Genomic DNA, 18,069 nt, shown 5'->3' on the forward strand with positions numbered 1-18,069 from the left:
GGGGCGGGGGCCCCGAGGACCGCCAGGACCGCGGAGACCCAAGTCCTCTGCGACTGGCCCAACCCTTACCGCGCCGGGCACCGTTCTGAGCGGCTCAGTCCCCACCTGTATTCTCCGCGCTAAGGCCTGTTGCACCATCGCCCCCATCCTACGGGCAAAGAAACGGGTTCAGAGGGATTAGATGGCCCGGGGAAGGTGGCAGGCAGGGATCGGCTGGCTGTCCTGGATTTGAATCCTGACTCCACCACTTGCTGGCTGTGTGGCCTTGAGCAAGTCACTGAACCTCCTCTCTGTGCCCTGCTTGCTTTCCTCATCTGTTCAATAGGAATAACTATTTTGCTCACAGGGTTTTGAGAGAATTCCATGTGTTAAAGCAGGTATGAGAGGAGCAGATACAGTGCTCAGCACAGTCACGGGCACATAAGAAGCTTATGGAAAGCATTTGCTATCTTTATCATTACTTTTGCCCTTCCAGGCATAACTCAAATGTCACCTCTTCTAGGAAGACTTCCAAGATGCCCTTCCAACCCAGACAGAGTTTTTCTTCTTTTTTTTGCTGCTCCTCAGCTCAGCAAGTTTCAAAACTTGTAGTCTGAAAAACACAGTTGAAACAATGTGACAGGAAGAGCCTGTCCCAGGGGAGGTACTTACTCTATTTCTCCCCCATGAGTTTGTTGTTTACCTGCCTAAGAGTTCTTGGAAGAGCTGGCACCAAGCCTTACTCACCTGGGTCAGCCCAGGGCTGGGCACCAATGAGAAGGCCCCAGCAGAATGACTACAGCAGCCCACGCCCAGACAGGTGGGACCAGGAGGGCCCGTGGCCCAGCCACTGGAGTAGCCAGTGGTCTGCCTCCCAAGCTCCCTCCTTGACTTCCCACCCAGCAATCCTGCCAAGCTGGTAAGGGATTCAATCCCTGGAGTTCTTTCCCCAGCTGGCCACTGTCTGCTGAGTCCTCCAACTTCCAAAGACTGGGCCTCAGTTACCCCATCTGGGATATGGGTCTAGTAGGTCTGGCCCCAAGGCTTAGAAGTATTTTTTTTTAATTTTTATTTATTTATGATAGTCATCAGAGAGAGAGAGAGAGGCAGAGATACAGGCGGAGGGAGAAGCAGGCTCCATGCACCGGGAGCCCGATGTGGGATTCGATCCCGGGTCTCCGGGATCGTGCCCTGGGCCAAAGGCAGGCGCCAAACCGCTGCGCCACCCAGGGATCCCAAGGCTTAGAAGTATTGCAGCATCCTTCATCAGGGTACAAGAGATGATCCAGGGTCAGATCCAGAACCCCAGTAACCCCAAGGGAGTGTTAAATACCAGTAGTCCCCTTCAGGTGCCTTACTAGTCACTCCAGATCCTTCCCAGGGGAAAATGATAGTGCTTGCTATTCAAGACAAGCACTCTGTCCATTTTCCACCCCAACCCAGATGAGAGCTTTTGGCTAACCTCTTTTCTTCTGAGATCCTGCAGAGATCTCAGATAGGCTGTCCAGCCCCCAGGGACCCCTGATGGAACCTGAGGGCCTTGGTCCTGGGGCCACCTGGGATGCCAGCCAAACTGCCACCAGCCAACTCAGCCAGTCTTGCAGAGCTGAGCAGGAAGTCACATTCCCAGACCCCCCTCCCCAGGCCCCCAGGGAGGTTATGAGGGCTATGGAATGTGCCAGCCAGGCTTCCAGGGGGCTAGCTCTGTCACCTGTCCAATAACTGGCATTAGACCCTGAAACGCGCCTGGGGCTGTGGCCACAGTCCTCAAACTTTCCGAATGGCTTGGCCACTTCCTGTTGTTCTGAGAAGCTTTGACTTGAAACTGGCAGAGGGTTTGAGGTCTCGCAGGGCAGCTCCTGTCAAGGGACCAAAGGGGGAAGGGGGGCGAGAGAAGGAGTGTGACCTGCTGGAGGCTACCCAGCTCAGAGAGGGGAGGGTGGGCTTATGAGCACCCAAGCCTGGGCTGTCATGTGGGAAGGGTTTCACCTTTCCCAGGGCTTGTTGTGAGAGTTGATCAAGAGGCAGTGTAAGGCACCCAGCAGCATTCCTGGCACAAAGTAGGTGCTCAAGGAATAGTTAGCCTCCCCCCCCCTTCCCCTAAGCCCTTAAAGACAAACCTATAGTCATCTTCTTGCCAACTCTCTACGTAGTCTAGCACCTCTGGGATGCGCACAGCAAGTGCTGCATAAAACCTGAAGTGGCAGGAGATGCTGAGCTCAGGAATTAAGAGCAGAGGTTTTAGCATCCAGCCAAGCCAACCCGGGATGGAATCATGGCACCTACACTTATGAGCTGGGTATTCTTGGGCACCCTCTGGGTGCCTTGGTTTCCGTATCTGTGTATTGGAGATAATAATAGCACCCACCTCATCGTGTGGGTGTGAGGATGGGATGAAAAGAAGTCAGATGTTTAGCACAGCCGGGCACCTAGCCAGGTTCAGTGTCACGGCCATAGTAGGACATCCTGAACCCACTGCTGTGCCTGACACTGACCTCCTCTAGGTGGAACACCCGGCCTCACCCCAAATTCCAGGGATGGATGGAGCAACCACGCCTCAGTAGCCAGCGTGGCTCCAGGCTGCTGAGCAGAAGGAATCTGGAGCCTTGCATCTCAGCTGAGAAATCTGATTGGGAGATCCCCAGGTCAGGCTCTTGTACCCTGATGGGCCCTACTGCCCAGAGTTTGCTGAGTCCCCTGCCACTTCACCTGAGAGGCTGGGCCTGGGACGCAGGGAGAGCTCCAGACACAGAGTAGAGGGAGCACCTCGTCTCAGAGCAAGAACCAGGGATGGGCACTACTGCCTGTTCCAGAGGGCCAGCTGTGCCCATGGCTTTGCAACTCGATGTTCAGCAATGCCACTGTGGGAACCTGAAACCGTTCATGGCAGGAGAATTTACCCCCATGGAAACTGGCAAATGCTACCATGCGGGCAAGGGGGAGTTGGAGGGTCAGTTTAACAGCACACCACTGGGCACCAGATGCCCCGACCACATAGCCTTCTAGACACCACTCCTGAGCTCAATACTCTTAAGATTTTACTTGCATCCCCCCGCCTGCCGTGCCCACAGTGCCCTTGCCCTATCCTGCCTGCCATCAGGAAAGCCCTTCCTCCACCCCTTTTTGTACCTGGTTCCTTGTTGCTGTCCTAACCATACAACTGAAGAAAGATTAGGAGTGGTGGGGCTAACAAAGCATAGACAAATGTCATGGAATACTATGTAGCTGTTAAAAAGGATATATTCAAAGACTTTGAATGATGGAAAAATGGTAAAAATGCTAAAAAAGAAACACAGGTAATGAGGAAAGCACAACCATTTACACAGCATGATCCTGTTGCCACAAAGTATTATATGGATGTTCTTTGCATGAATATTCCTTCTATTCAACAGATCTGTGTTGAGTGCCTACTGTGTCCCAGGCGTGGGGATACAGGGAGGTATGAGACAGCCCAGCCTGGCTCTCCCAGGGCTCTCGGTGGCGTGGGGAACTGGCAAAAGTAGCAGGCAGCTGAAGAATACACTCTTGGTAGGAAGCAGGGAGTGATGCGCAGCCGATAAAGCAGGCATCAGAGTGGGGCAGGGGCTGCAGGCTTCCCTACGCATAATGACGTGTGCTTCTTTCATCATCAGAAAATACTTCGAGCTGCCTTTCTGCAAGCACCACCTCCCGGGCTTTGTTGATGGCCCACAGCCTCCGGGGAGCCCTGGAAGACGCCTGGGGAGGCAGCCACGATCACCGCCCCCCACCCCCCCACCCCTGCCTGTTGGCACCATTCTGTGACCTTGGTCTCCTGTTCTCTTGTTTTGTGGTATTTTACACGCTCGTCGTATCTCTTAAATGTCAGGGACAATGTCTGATTCATGCCGCACCTCCCACACCGCTTGGCACATAAGAATGAGACTCAAAACACACTCGCGGGGTTAAACAGAACTCTGTTCCCCTCCAGGGCTGGAAGCTGGCCTCTCGTGTGATAATGGTCGTATTATTTGTTACTTCCTCTGTCCCCACAGTACCTGGGGTGGCAGCGTAGTCACTGCCAGCTCAGCACCTCTCTGCTACACCTCCACCCCCCAAGCAGGTGGAGCCCCTCTTCTGGCTCCACAGGCCCGTCTGCCTCTGGGCCTCCGTTCCCCTCCCTGGAAAGTGGCACCATCCCTTCTGCGGCCGAGGTGGGGGCAAGGCAGGCCAGTCCTGGCCCAGGTTGGGGGTGAGGAGCGTGTTCTTTGTCTCAGGCACACAAAGCCCCGTTTGTGATCGCTGGGCACGATTCTGGGCAGGGAGCCATGGGGGACAGGCGGAGTGGGCAGGACGGCCGCAAACCCTCCCGCGGGCTGGCTGCCGAGGAAGCAGGAGGTGCCCTCCTCCCACAGCCTGAAACAAGGTGTCCGTCTGTCAGTCTGAAGCCCTGCTTCCTCCTTCTTCAGCCCTATCGCCAGGGTACCCCTCCCACCGCCGCCCTGCCTTGGAATGGAGAAGTAGGAAGGGGAAACCACCCAAGCATGAGACTTGGGGGTGGGGAGGGTGGATATTTCCAGAGCTGTGCGTTGTCGTGGCCAAGGGCAAGGCCAGCTGAGAAGCTGTGTCCTGCTGTCACTCAGCAGCCCCACCTCCCCTATCTCCCAGGATGTGGGGACAGATACGGGATGGTGGGGGGACTTGGGACCTCTGCCTCAGCAGCATAGCAGGGGAGCTCCAAGAGGCCCTGGGGAGTGGACCCATAGCTTCAGCCTTCTGAAGACAGGCTGTTTGGGCAGGCACATTTTCCTCTCTTCGAAGCCATGAGCAGTTCAAGGCAAGGATCTCTTAAAAACAAAACTAAGGCCCATCACTTCTCTGCCTCATGTCCCCAGAGACTCATTTAACTCCCCTAGACCTCAGTTCCCTCATCTGTTCCTGGTCACAGGTCTGGCCCCTCCTTGGCCCTATCCAGTAATGACCTATCCCATCATCCTTGAATTCTGCACACCAACCTACAGACCTTTGTTCTTTTCTAGGATGGATGGGGTGGGGGGGGCACATCCTCCTGCCTCAGGGCCTTTGCAATGCTGTTCTCTCTACTTGGAATACTTTTCATTTCTTCTTCTCACCCCTCCTCATCCTTCAGGTCTGGGTTCACATGTTACTTCCTCAAAGAGGCTTCCCTTCTGCTTCTTGCACCCTAGAATTCTCCCCCTAGCCTCCCCAGCAGCCTGTATGCCCCACAAGGGCAGGTTCTGGCTTCTCCACTGCTATATCCTCACACGGTGCCTGGCACAGAGTAGGTGCTCAATAAACAATTGCCCCGCAAAAAAAAAAAGCCTCTAAAAGAATAGAAATTCAAAAGGGAAAAGATGCATACTATCTTCAAGATGATGACACCTTCTGGAGAGGGAAGGAATGAGCCTGAAGAGGGAAAGATCTAAGAAAAGCCCATCTGTATCTGCAGTATTGTGGTTAAGAGGATGGGCTCCACACCCAGGTGGTCCGAGTTCAAATCCCACCTTAGACGTGACTCAATGCATAAAGGAAAAAGTGGCAAATAAGATCATCAAAATTTAAAACCTTGCTTGGCAAAAGATTATGTGAAGAGAATGAAAAGATTAGCTACAGCCTGGGAGAAAATAGCCAACAGAGGACTATCTGGAACATGGAGACCTGTATCTAGAATATATAAAGAAGTTCTCAAAATTCAACAGCTAAGAACAATTCATTAGAACATAAGTAACAGGGGCAGCCCGGGTGGCTCAGCGGTTTAGTGCCACCTTCGGCCCGGGGTCTGTGGGGGCCCGGGGTCAAGTCCTGCGTCAGGCTCCCTGCAAGGAGCCTGCTTCTCCCTCTGCCTGTGTCTCTGCCTCTCTCTCTCTCTCTCTCTCTCTCTCTTTCTCTCATGAATAAATAAATAAAATATTTTTTAAAAAAGAACATAGGGCAACAGATATCTTGCTGAAGAGGATATACAGATGGCAAATAAGCACACAAAATGATGTTCATCATCATTACAGCTGGGTAGAGGATGCCAAGTAAGACCACAATGAGACATCACCACACACCTAGTGGAATGGCTAAAGCAAAAATGGTGATGATCGCAAGGATTCAGAAAAGCTAGATCATTCATACATTGTCAGTGGGAACTTAAAATGGTATAGCCACTCTGGAAAAGACTATAGCAGTTTCCTTAACAATTGTGCTGGTGGGCATTTATCCTGGAGGGATGAAAACATGCTCACACGAAAAACAGGACCTGAATCTTCATAGTGGCTTTTTTCATGACAGCCCCAAACTGCAAATAACCCAAATGTTCTTCTACCTGAATGCTTAACCAACTGTGGCACATCCATCCCATGGCATGCTACTCAGCAATCAAAAAGAATAAACACTGATGCATGTAGCAAGTAGGATGGATCTCAAGAGAATTAAGCTGAGTGAAAAAGCCAGTCTCTAAGGTTACATACTGTACAATTCCACTTATATAACATCCTTGAGGTGACAAAACTGTACAGATGGAGAACAGGTACTCAGTTGCCAGGGGTTCAGGAGGCAGGAGGGAGGGAGATGGTCCTGGCTATCAAAGGGTAGCATGAAGGATCCTTTTGAGAAATGTTCTGTATGTAGCCTGATTGTGGCTGTAACAGAAGTCCACGTGTGATAACTTTGTCTGTAATGAAATACACACACCCACACACACACACGATTGAGTGCATGTAAAACCATGAGATCTGAACAAGCTTGGTGGATTGTATCGACACCAATTTCTTGGTTGTGATATTGTACTGTAGTATAGAGGATGGAACCATTGGGGAACACTGGGTAGAGAGAAATGGGATCTTCCTGTGTTACTTCTTCACCTGCATTTGAATCTACAATGATCTCTAAATAAAAAGTCTTCCAGGAGGGATCCCTGGGTGGCGCAGCGGTTTGGCGCCTGCCTTTGGCCCAGGGTGTGATCCTGGAGACCTGGGATCAAATCTCACATCAGGCTCCCATTGCATGGAGCCTGCTTCTCCCTCTGCCTGTGTCTCTGCCTCTCTCTCTCTCTGTGAGACTATCATAAATAAATAAAAATTAAAAAAAAAAAGTCTTCCAAGAGCTACACATCTATTAGAATGACTAAAAAGAAAAAAAAAAAAACAATACCAACTGGTAGTATTGGATATGGAGCAACGAGACTGTTCATGTATTGCTGGTGTGAATATAAAAATGATACAGCCACTTGGAAAAAGTTTGCAGTTTTTTGTACAGTTAGACATAGACTTACCATATGACTCAGCAATCCTACTCCCACGTATTTATACAGAGCAGAATGAAAGCTTATGTTCACACAAAAAAAACTGTACATGAACACGGGCTCTCTTTGTAATTGCCCAGAACTAGAAGTGACCCAGCTGGAGGCTGAATAAACAAACCGTGATATATAATCAAATACTACTCAGCAATGAAAAAGAATGAAATATGGGTACACACATCAACATGAATGGATCTCAGATGAATACTTCTGGGTTATAGAAGCCAGACTCATTCCATTTCTGATATTCTGGAAAAGGCATGATTACTGGGCTAGAGAACAGGTCAGTGGTTGCCAGGGGCTGGGGTGGGGACAGCGTTGATTATGAAGGAGCATGGACTTTTGGGGTTGGTGGAACACTTTGTATCTTGACAGCAGTGGTGGTTACACAACTTTATGCATTTGCCAAAACTCATAAAGCCCATACATGGGAAATAAAATTTTACATGATGTAAATTATACCTCAATATTTTTAAACCAAGAAAAAATTAGGTCATGTATCTTATAACTTTACATTGATTTATGCAGAAGGATATATGTACGATTTAATGCAACATGCTCAAAGAGAAAAATGTACATTATTTTAGCTCCTTCCTAAAAATATGCTTAGGAGTTGTTTTAAGCAATGTAGGCATTATAAATATAGCTTTTTTCTAATAGCATTATTCTCCAATAAGAAAATACATTTCTTTACATGAAAAAATAAATAATTTAAAACATAAAAGTAAAGCGATAGAAAGTAAAGATGATGACATGCTAGCGTGTATTATTTCGTGACTTTTCCTATGGTATTTGCAGTATTACTCTGGGCACTTTTCCCTAATACCACCCCCTGGAGTGCTTGCTGTCTTAAGAATTAAATTGGTATTATATAGAGAGTGTCTAGCACAGTGTTTGAGCAACAGTAATTGCTCAGAGTATATCAGCTCCTCCCCTACTACATCCTCCAAATCTAGATCATGGGGCCCTTCCAAGCTGGACTCCGCTGGGCGGTGATCTCTGTAACCAGGCTGGGGGTTCCATGAGACTTGGCCAGGGTAGCCCCATCCCCCAGCAAAGGAAGCTGACCTTCAAAGGGCTGGAACATAGTAAGCCCTCAGCACCTTGCCAGGGGGTGAATGATCCTGCCCAGGACCTGGCCAACAGTGGATGCCCAATAATTATTCTTTTGAACGGACAATTGGCGTACAGCTACGATAAGAGGCGGTCCCATCCCACCAGCCAGGAAGAGGCTTGACCAGGAAGACATGGGGTACCAAGAGGGGAAATTTTTGCTGAGGGACACACCTCCTCCTCACCGCACCCCAGTTTAGATTGGGAGTTAAAGCTGGCTCTGGAATCAGCAGAGCCTGTTCTGCTCCCAGGGGCCCCCTCTGTGCTCCCCCAGGATGGATGCCCCTGGCCTCAGGCAGGCAACGGAATGTTGTGTGGTTGGTTGCCCCGGCAACCAAGGCCTGCTAGGTGGCTGCCTTCTTAGAGTACAGAGCACGCTGCCTCGCTGCCCTCCATCAGAAACCCCCAGGGCCTCCTGAGCTAGTGCAAGACTCCGGCCTTGTGGAAAAAAAGCCCAAGAAAGCCCGGGGCAATTGCCGGGGAGGATGGCCGTGCCCTGGGAGGAATATTTCCGACTGGCCTTGCAAGAGAAAATATCTTTGTGAGTGCTTCAGAATGCAGGGAGGGGTGGAAGGAGGGCAGAAGCCGGTGGGATCACCCATGCCTTCCCCTTGCCTGTGGCACCTGGCTTCCTTGGGCAGTTCCTGGTGGCATATTACTGTCCCCACTTCACAGAGGAAGAAACTGAGTCTTAGAGGAAAATGATCTCTGGCCGGTTAGGACAGCGCTAGTTAGAGCAGAGCTGGGTTAACGGCCAGGGCCTCTCATCTGTTCCTGATCCCCACCCCTGGCTGACTTCCAGCTGAGGTTAAATCTTTTGAACTGAGGTGGGAAGGAATTCTGTGAACTCCTGCAAACTCTGCATTTTCAAGGAAGCGTGGAGGAAGCTTGTCGGGTGCCTGCTTTGTGCTCAGCAGTGACTGAGTCTCGAGCTCTGTGTCAGAGTCTGGACCGGTGCTGGGAAAACCCTGCTGAACAGAATGTTCAAGCATCCCTTCTGCTGTCTACACAGCCACTGTGGAGGGCTGTGTGCAGCTCCCCCGCCCCACTGCCACACCCCAGCAAGTCTCCAGATCCCAGCCTCCTCCTGGAGCCCTCCCAGGGAGGTGGAGGGGAGGTCTAACAGTCTTCCAGCCACGCACAGCTCTGGTCGCAGCAAGGACCTGATCTTCCGTGTCCCATTCAGCCTCCCACCAGCACTCTCCTTCCAGCTCTGAGTTCACTTTTCTCTCCCTTCTCACCCCCATCACGGCACCAACTCTGTTCTCAAACTACAGCATGACTGACCCTCCTCACCTCTCCCCTCCAACTACCTACCAGAACTACTCTGTCTCTGTGTCATCCCAGACCCCCGTCACTATTTCCTGCCAATGCCCTGCCTCTCCTGTTAGTCCTCGACCCCCACAGCAGCCTCAAGCACCTTCTACAAACCAAGCTTTTCCCTTGGGGCCTTGGCATTGGCTGTTCCCTGTAGGTATCCACGTGCTCACTCCCTCTTGCCCCTCAGTTCTTCTGCCCAGATGACCTCAAGTTCTCCCCGGAGAAACTTTTTCACCTCCTTGTTGAAAGATTTCCTTTTGCCTAATTTTTCTCTGAGCACCTATCAGGTCCAAGCATTATTTATCATTTGTTAGCTTTGTTTTCTGTGGACCCCCTCAGCAGAACACCGGCTTCTGGAAGGTGGGGATTTTTGTCTGCCTTGTTCACACCTGCACCCCACTCCCCAGTGCCTGGAAGGTGCCTATACATGGAATAGGTGCTCAATACAATTTGTTGAATTGATGAACAATTCAGCAGCTAGTTTATGGCTCACGGGGGCATTTCAGGCCCTAGAGGGGAATTTGGGGCCCTGACTCTTGCCTCCTTCATCCCCACCTCCTCCTTGAGCCTCTCCAGGAAGATCCCAGGGCAAAATGTGGAGCACCTCCCACCAGTGCTGCATCTCCTGGAGAAGAGGCGGGAGCTGGTGGATGTGGACCGGAGCCTGCAGGCCCAGAAGGAGGTGAGTCTTCTCTGCAGTCCCTGAGACTTTTTGGAACCCCCTCCCCCCCCAAAATGGTGAGCTAGTTGGGAAGTGATGGAACCAACTTATGAGCTACAGGGTCTGACAGGTTATTTTACCACTCTGAGCCTTGGTTTACTCATCAACGATCAAATGAGGATCAAATGAGATCAGTTGGTGCAAATAAATGTGCACTGAACACCTACTACGTGCACGACACTACCCTGGGATCTAGAAGTCTCATTGCAGTCCTCGCCCTCATAGGGCTCACAGTCTAGAGAAGGAGACAGACAAGTTCTGGGTGATGACTGCTTCAGGCGGGGAAGCACTGAGAAGACTGTGGGAGCCCAAAGGAAGCCCCTGTCTCCACAAGAGGGTAGTCAAGGAGGCATTCCTGGAGGATATAATGTCTGGGGACCAGGGACGAGCAAGTGAGCTTATTCAGCAAAGGCGGGTAGGGTGAGGAGGGATAAGCAGGCAGGGGGAACAGTGCATTATCCTGGAAGGCAAGGACAGAGCACAGGTGGATGAGGGTCTGGAAGACAGTCAGGGGAAGGGGGTAAGTGAGGCTAGAAGGAAGGAGAGGCATGTCCCCATGCAGGGGCTCTGGGAGGGCATTCAGGCTTCATCACGTGAGGTGGGAGCCAATAGGTGGATTTGGGCTGCCGTGAAGGACAGGATCAGGGACAACAGATGACAGAAGTTAAGTCTTGGGATGCCTGGGTAGCTCAGCAGTTGAATGTCTGCCTTTGGCTCAGGGAGTGGTCCCATGGTCCTGGAATCGAGTCCCGCATTGGGCTCCCTGCATGGGGCCTGCTTTTCTGCCTCTGTGTGTGTGTGTGTGTGTGTGTGTGTAAATAAAATAAATAAATAAAATAAATAAATAATAAAATAAATTTTAATAAATAAATAAAATCTTTTTTTTAAAGATTTATTTATTTATTTATTCAGAGAGAGCAAAAGAGAGGCAGAGACACAGGCAGAGAGAGAAGCAGGCTCCATGCAGGGAGCCCGATGTGGGACTCCATCCTGGGTCTCCAGGATCACACCCCGGGCTGCAGGCAGTGCTAAACCACTGCGCCACCGGGGCTGCCCTAAAATCTTTTTTTTTTTTTAAGTTTAAAAAAAAAGTCTGAAAGCGCTGGATAACTTGAACCCCCCAATACACACAGACACCCCCTCCTCGCCTCTCCGCAGGTGTTCCAGACCACCATGGCAGTGCTGAAACAACGCTGGGAACAGGTGAAACAGAAGGAGCGGGAGCTAAAGGGATCTTTTGTCCACTTTGACAAGTTCTTGCAGGTAGGTGGAGACTGCTGGGGGCAGGGAGAAGCAGGCCATTGGGTCACAAAGTCACAACCCTGTAGGGGCCAGACTCGCACCGAAATTTTAAAACTAGGTTTACCAGTACAAGGAATAGTAGGAGGTACACAGGCATGATGCATGTGCGTTTTTAAAGAGCTTGGGGAAGAAGTGAGGGACAAAATCAGGCTGGTGGAAGCTACCCACGGGCCATCTGTTTGCTACCTACCGCTGGGCGTGCAAGTGTCGGGGCCGGGGGAAGCGGTGAGCCCCGCCGGCTCCCGAGTCCCAAGTCGTGCGGGCGCTCGCCTCCTTTCCATCCGCCTCCCCAGGACACGGAGGCCCGGCGCAGCCGCGCACTGCAGAGGGCGGCGGAGGAGCGGCGGCGGGCGAGCCGCCAGGAGGCCGAGGCGCTACGGCTCCGGGCCCAGCTGGAGAAGCTGCGGCGGGAGCGCGCGGAGCTGCAGCACCGGGTGCAGCGCCTGGAGCCCTGCGCGCGCCTGCTGGGGCAAGTGCTGGAGCTGCTGCCCGAGGTGAGCGCCCTGCGGGAGGCTTGGGGCCTCGGCGCCACCCCAGCAGCAGCGTCCAGTAGCCTCTGGGACCGCTTTGGGTGTGCACTAGTGGAACGCTGACTGTATGCCAGGAACCACCACTTATTGAGCACTGACTGTATGCCAGGGACAAGATTTGCTCTTGAATTCTCCCCAATGCCCAGTGACATGAGTCCCACTCTCGTCAACTTCATTTTATAAATGGGGAAACTGAGGCTCGCCATGGTAATTTCCACTCAAGGACACAGGCACTCCATAAATATCCGTTAAATGGAACAATTGCAGGTAGTGAAGCTTGGCTAGGCTTTATGCTGGAGTGGGGAGGGGCGGAGTGGCCCTCAGTTCTGGGATAGGCACTGTGTGATGCCCTCATTTTGCACGTGGGCTAACCAAGGAGGCGCTGGAGGGCCAGGTGGCCTGCAGAAGGCAGGGGCCTGCGGGCCACCTGAGGTCCACATCTTGACCCCACCCCAGTTCCAGAGGGTTCCCGAGCTGGTGGCTCGCTTTGAAGGCCTGGCTGATATGCAGGTGGCACTGAGACTCACAGAGCGCCAGCGGCTGGAGGAGCTGGAGGAGGCCCGCGGGCGGCTGCAGCAGCTGCGGGACGCCTGGCAGGACGAGGTGCTTAGGCAGAGCCAGCAGCGAGTGCAGCTGCTGGAGCGCCTGGAGGCTGCGAGGGAGCGCACACTGTGCTGGGTACGGCCCGGGAGGAGGTGGGCACTAGGGACCCCAGCCTCTCATCACTAGAGGAATGCTGGGGTTCCTAAGAGCAGAAGGAGCAATACTTACCCCAGATGGGAGCTGCCCTAACGGGGCCATCAGAAAAGGCCTTAGGGCACAGGAGGCCAGTCCTAGCAGAACCTGACAGCCAGTCCCTGCATTTCTCTTTCGGAGGCACCCATGCACACCTAACTGGAGCAAAGTGGATGGGCAGGTTCAAATCTTGATCTGGGAGGAGATGTGGTGTTCTTTAGGAATCCAAGTGGATTCAGATCCAGAACACAGCGGCAGCGAAGACCCTTCTCCTGGGACGCACTAGAATGGCAGCGCTCAACCTCTTCCAGCTAGTGTGTCAGCACAAGAGGCAGCCACCTGCCCTGGACATTGAGGACACCGAAGGGCAGCTGGAGCAGGTGAGCCCCCTCTTTATGTCCCCTCCCACTCCCAGACCTTCGGGAACTTCACAATGCCTGAAATCTCATCTACTCTGGGTTGAGTATGGCCCTCTGGGAGCTGAATGCACACTTCCGACACCACAGATGTGGACTCCATGGCCATCTGGGGACCCTGCCTAGGAGGCCTGGGTTGGTCTTGGCTCCGAAGGGCATTTGCTCTGTGGCCCCAAAAAGTCATGCTCCTCTCTGGACCTCAGGGCTCTCCAAGGGCTGGGGTGTGTACTGATGACACCGCACGTTCATGACAAGAGTCTTTCGTCCCAGTGTCAAACAGCACAAACAAGTGATATCAATGAGAAACTGGGTTGAGACTCACCTTTAATCAATACCTGACCCCCCTGTCCTGAGGCATGGACAGGCCTCAGCTTCCCTAGGGAGAGGGAGTGTGGGGCTGTGTCCTTGTCCTTCTTTCTGTACAAATGTCACTATGGGCCAAGTCATTCAGGTTTGCAAAGCTGCAGAACATGTGACATGGCTTACAACGGAGGGTAGGGGTTTCTGACTTTGGACACCTCTGTTGCTTTTTTTTTTTAAGATCTTATTTATTCATGAGACACAGAGAGGCAGAGACATAGGCAGAGGGAGAAGCAGGCTCCCTGTGGGGAGCCCACTGTAGGACTCGATCCCCGGACTGGGATCACACCCTGAGCCAAAGGAAGACGCTCAACCCCTGAGCCACCCAGGCGTCCCACCTTTGTTGACTCTAATGGGGACCCAAAGCATGGCCCTTTTCAGTGGAAGAAACAAAAGAAAGGCATCCCTGCCCATGCAACTCCTGTCCTGTGCCCATCACCCCAGATCCCAACCAAACACCAAGAACTTCCGCCCCAGGAGCCTACTTTGTGCCATTTGCTGAGTGGGACAGGTTCACGTACACCACTTGTTGTCCCAAGGGTGGCCCGGCACCCTGCGGTACGTAGGACGAGTCCAGGGACAGAGGCTCAATGTGACCAAGTGAGCAGAAGCCTGCCCTTTCAACCAACCCGAGGAGGAAGGCTCTGTGCGGGTGATTGCTTTAGTCCCACAGTGCTCCCTGGGCTTGGGCCTCACCTGATGCCCCCTGCAGGTGACGGCGGTGGGGGGAAATGCAAGAGCGCAGCAGGGCTTCAGTTCATAGCAGTTTATCCAGTTGCCTCTCTACTTATGACGAGTATAGCTTAATTCTTTTCTATTTTTGTTAGAAATATAGTTTCCTTCTCAAATGTTTCAGTGACAAACGTGAAGGGAGAGCCCAAGGGTAAGTTTGCCTCAAGTTCTAGCTCTTGCCAGTGGACCCAGGGGCATTAAGTTCCTATCAATAAATAATTAAAACAAAATATGGGCATGTTAACCCCATGGAGATGAGAGCAGGTCAGCCACCAAGGAATATGACTGATCCAATTAAAAGGGGAAAAAAATGAATTAATGTTAAGTGAAAATACTCATTTAATTAGAATGCAGGTGATAGATAACCAGCTAGGAAACTGAGGGTGTCTGCTTACAAACCATTTGGAGGCTTGGACTGAGGCCCAAAGGACCTCAGTCTAGGGGAGGTTTGCTGGTCCCAGGGAACCATCATCATAGCTTTATTAGGGGTCTCCACCCCCCCTCCACTCTGCAGCATCCTACCTTGTATTTGTGGGGGGGTGGAACTGGACACCCAGGGGCTGGGATGTGACTGCTGTGTTGGGGACCCACAGGTGAAACTGTTCATACTGGACCGGTCCTCCATGCTGACCAGTTTTCGTCGGGCCCAGTCCACCCTTGACCCAGGTGAGCAGGGGGGCAGGGGGACCCCTGAAAAGGAGGTATACATTTCTTGCAGGGTGTGTGCCAAGTGGTGCCCACCTGAGATGGGAGGGCCATGCTCGCTCAGACTGGCGTGCGGAGTACAAGAGGGGCATTTAGCAAGTGCTAAATAAGTGTGCACTCGAGGGGGGGGGGCACCAATCCCTCATCTGCCACATGGCCTAGGACCGGGGGCAGTCATGGCATTAAACAAGCTGATGTGTGTCAAGTGTCTGGAATGAAGCCTGATGCAAATTCTGGTACATTCTGAGTGTTTGGGAAGTAAAGTAAAATAGCCAGACTGGCGAGAGGGTCATACAGCAGGCACTTGCACAAAGCCTCCTCTACTGCGGACTGTTGCAGATGATTGGTGGCCTGAAAATCCAGCTGCTGGAGGCTACCTTTGACTGTCCCAGGACCCCAAACTGGGGCTGGGGGCACAGGGCTTGGAGGGCAGAGGCCGGGACCAATTCTGACTTCTGGGGGTGTGATGGAGCCATGTTAACTAACCCCTTTACAGCCAGAGGGGAGCCACTGAGCCCTCTGCCCCACACCCTGCTTCTCGCCTCCCTCCCGCAGCCCCCACTGTGTCTCTCAGCTCAGCAGGCACACCTGTTTTAATATCTGGGTCTGCCCCTTCCAGCTTCTTGGGTAGACTGCACTCCTTGTCCACTGGAGGTGCGTAATAAAGATTTATTACATTAAAAATCCATCACTGGGCCTTAGGCACTCAGGGCTCAGAGCCATGTGGCCACCACCTCTGAGCTCAGGAACCACCCAGCACGCGTGGAAGCAGGAGCAACTCAGGTGTGGCCGCCTCGACCTCACCAGCAAACTCCTGGGAGCCCTTAAAGACTGTTTAAACGTCTCCGTCTCTGTCTTGGGCAGAGGCGGCTGCTGCCCTCCGTGGCCACACAGTGCTCTTCTTTAGGGTCTGCAGCACCCGCAGGGAGCGCCGCCAGCACCTGGCATAGGGCCAGGCACACGGTGGTACACGGGGTCATCTGCGATGTCCACCCTGACCCTTGGAGCATGCGAGGAGTCACAGGGCCGGGTCACGGCCCTCACATCCTCTTCCTCATCTTGCCCTTCTTGGAGGGGGCACCCCGGCCAAAGGCGCCCCGCTGCAGCTCCTGGGCGCGGCGCCGGTTGCGGGCGGAGAGCTGCTTCAGGCCCCCACGCTGCAGGAAGCGCAACTTCTGCGCGCGGCGCCGCTGTTTCAGAATCTGCTGCTTGGTCTTGAGCTCTGAGCGCACGCGGCCTGCAGGGGCGCCTGGGCTGCGGGGCTGGGCTGCACCTGCCAGGACGGGCATTCAGGGAGTTCAGCCATCGAGTCACTCCCAGAGGCCTCCTCTGCCCAGAAGCCTCCAGACCCCTCACCCCCACCCCACTATGGTTCTGTCTTCACTGCTATGGCTCTGGGCTCTGGCTCACCAGAGGTGCTCAATAAAGCTTCCACAGTCTGCTGTACTGGTCAACAGCACGGAACCTCAGGCTAAACTGCTGGGGTTCAGATCCCAGCTGTGACCTCTCGGAACTTGGGCAAGTCGCTTAACTCCTCTGAGCCTCCATTCCCCACTCTGAATTAGAGATAATAGCACCTCTCTCACAGGTCCTAACGAGGAGCAGATGAGGAGGTGTGTACCCTGCTCAGAACAAGAGGTAGCCCAGAGTAAGGGCCTCCTAAGTGTCCCATCATGATTATAGGGCATCCAATGAGGATTTACTGAGGATGCGCTCTAAGCCAGGCCCTGGGGACCCAGCACTGACGAGAAAGACTCCGATCCCTGTCTCCAAGGACTGCATGCTCTAGGCTTGTTAGCTTAACTACTTTTGGCAGGACAGAGGTCAGAAAAGACCAGAGAGGGGAAGGGATTTGGCCAAGGTCACTTAGCAAAGTGGCAGCAGCAGCAGACGTCAGGTCTCTGGGAAAGCACTTACCCTTGCATCCCTGGCTCCCCCAGCAAGCCCTGGGTCCTCCTCCTCTACCACGTTCCCTCTCCCTGCCTGGCTCTTCCCTTCCTTGGGCTCCCACACACAAGATCACAAAGGCGGCCCCAGATGTCTTCACAGGGGCCAGGGTACCGGACAGGGACCGGTCACCTTCACAGGGACCCATCACCTCCACAGAGGACAAAGCAGGGAAGAACACCTGTTCCTTCCTGAACCCCCCCCTCCCCACCCCCCGCAGGGCCCAGAGGAACCCACCTTCACAGGGACCCATCACCTCCACAGAGGACAAAGCAGGGAGAACACCTGTTCCTTCCTGAACCCCCCCCTCCCCACCCCCCGCAGGGCCCAGAGGAACAGCCTGCTTCAGGTGGGGTAAAACCAGAACTAAGCAGCAAGGGGTGAGAGGCCCGGGGAGGCAGGGGCACGTCTGCAGAGACACAGAGATGGAGACAGAGACAGAGGCACCAAGAGGGAAAAGAGAGACTCAGAGAGACAGGGAAAGGGAGACAGCGAGTAGGAGATGCGTGTGTAGCGAGAGGAAAAGAGACGATGGAGGAGACAGATGGAGGGAAGGGAGACAAACGCAGCCTGAGGAGAAAGGAAAGAGGAGCAGAAACAGGGATGCAGAGTCGGGGATGGAAAGAGAACAGGGAACTGGAGAGAGAGAGCCTAGGAAATGATGGAGAGGAGGCTTCCGAGAAAAAGAGAGATGGAGACAGAGGGAGGAAGGGAAGAGACCTAGCCAGCGAGGAGACACCAAAGGGAGAGGGGAGTGTGTGGAGCACCCAGGAGGCCTGGAGTGAGGCACAGAGGACCAGCCTAGGGGCTGGGACAGTGAACGGCCCCAGAGGCCATGAGCAGTCCTGCAGGATCGTGGGGAGACGGGAAGACGGCAGGACTAGGCCCCCCCGACCCTCGGGAGCCATTCTGGTCCCCTCGCCTGTAAGACAGCTGCTCTGTCTT

The 18,069-nt window shown here is 53.2% G+C and overlaps 2 protein-coding genes and 1 long non-coding RNA gene across 7 annotated transcripts in view; 1 reads left to right on the plus strand and 2 right to left on the minus strand.

Moving 5' to 3' along the window:
* Positions 1 to 12,081, minus strand: LOC111092683. Its single transcript, XR_005379180.1, has 3 exons — positions 11,890 to 12,081; positions 494 to 592; positions 1 to 148 (listed from the first exon to the last, which is right to left on the minus strand). It is a non-coding gene; the product is annotated as an uncharacterized LOC111092683 (long non-coding RNA).
* The window catches only part of CFAP73 (cilia and flagella associated protein 73), a 13,812-nt gene continuing 4,439 nt past the window's right edge, over positions 8,697 to 18,069 (plus strand). For 2 of the 4 annotated variants that reach the window (XR_005379178.1, XM_038575165.1), the window contains exons 1-7: positions 8,697 to 8,897; positions 10,253 to 10,358; positions 11,556 to 11,660; positions 11,993 to 12,193; positions 12,686 to 12,907; positions 13,186 to 13,344; positions 15,066 to 15,138. Coding sequence is in view for 2 of the 4 variants with exons in the window: in XM_038575165.1 (XP_038431093.1) it covers positions 8,842 to 8,897; positions 10,253 to 10,358; positions 11,556 to 11,660; positions 11,993 to 12,193; positions 12,686 to 12,907; positions 13,186 to 13,344; positions 15,066 to 15,138 (922 nt within the window). In the remaining 2 variants the exon portion in view is untranslated. Of the gene's footprint in view, positions 8,898 to 10,252; positions 10,359 to 11,555; positions 11,661 to 11,992; positions 12,194 to 12,685; positions 12,908 to 13,185; positions 13,345 to 14,567; positions 14,624 to 15,065; positions 15,841 to 18,069 lie in introns of those variants that run through there. The other 2 variants (XR_005379179.1, XM_038575164.1) reach the window with 2 other exon arrangements.
* The window catches only part of DDX54 (DEAD-box helicase 54), a 21,962-nt gene continuing 18,680 nt past the window's right edge, over positions 14,788 to 18,069 (minus strand). For both annotated transcript variants that reach the window (XM_038575162.1, XM_038575163.1), the window contains exon 20: positions 14,788 to 16,450. In XM_038575162.1, coding sequence (XP_038431090.1) covers positions 16,218 to 16,450 — 233 coding nt within the window. In that variant the 3' untranslated portion in view covers positions 14,788 to 16,217. The remainder of the gene's footprint in view (positions 16,451 to 18,069) is intronic.

The sequence above is a fragment of the Canis lupus genome, chromosome 26, assembly GCF_011100685.1.
Source record: "Canis lupus familiaris isolate Mischka breed German Shepherd chromosome 26, alternate assembly UU_Cfam_GSD_1.0, whole genome shotgun sequence".
NCBI classification, from domain to species: Eukaryota; Metazoa; Chordata; class Mammalia; order Carnivora; family Canidae; genus Canis; species Canis lupus.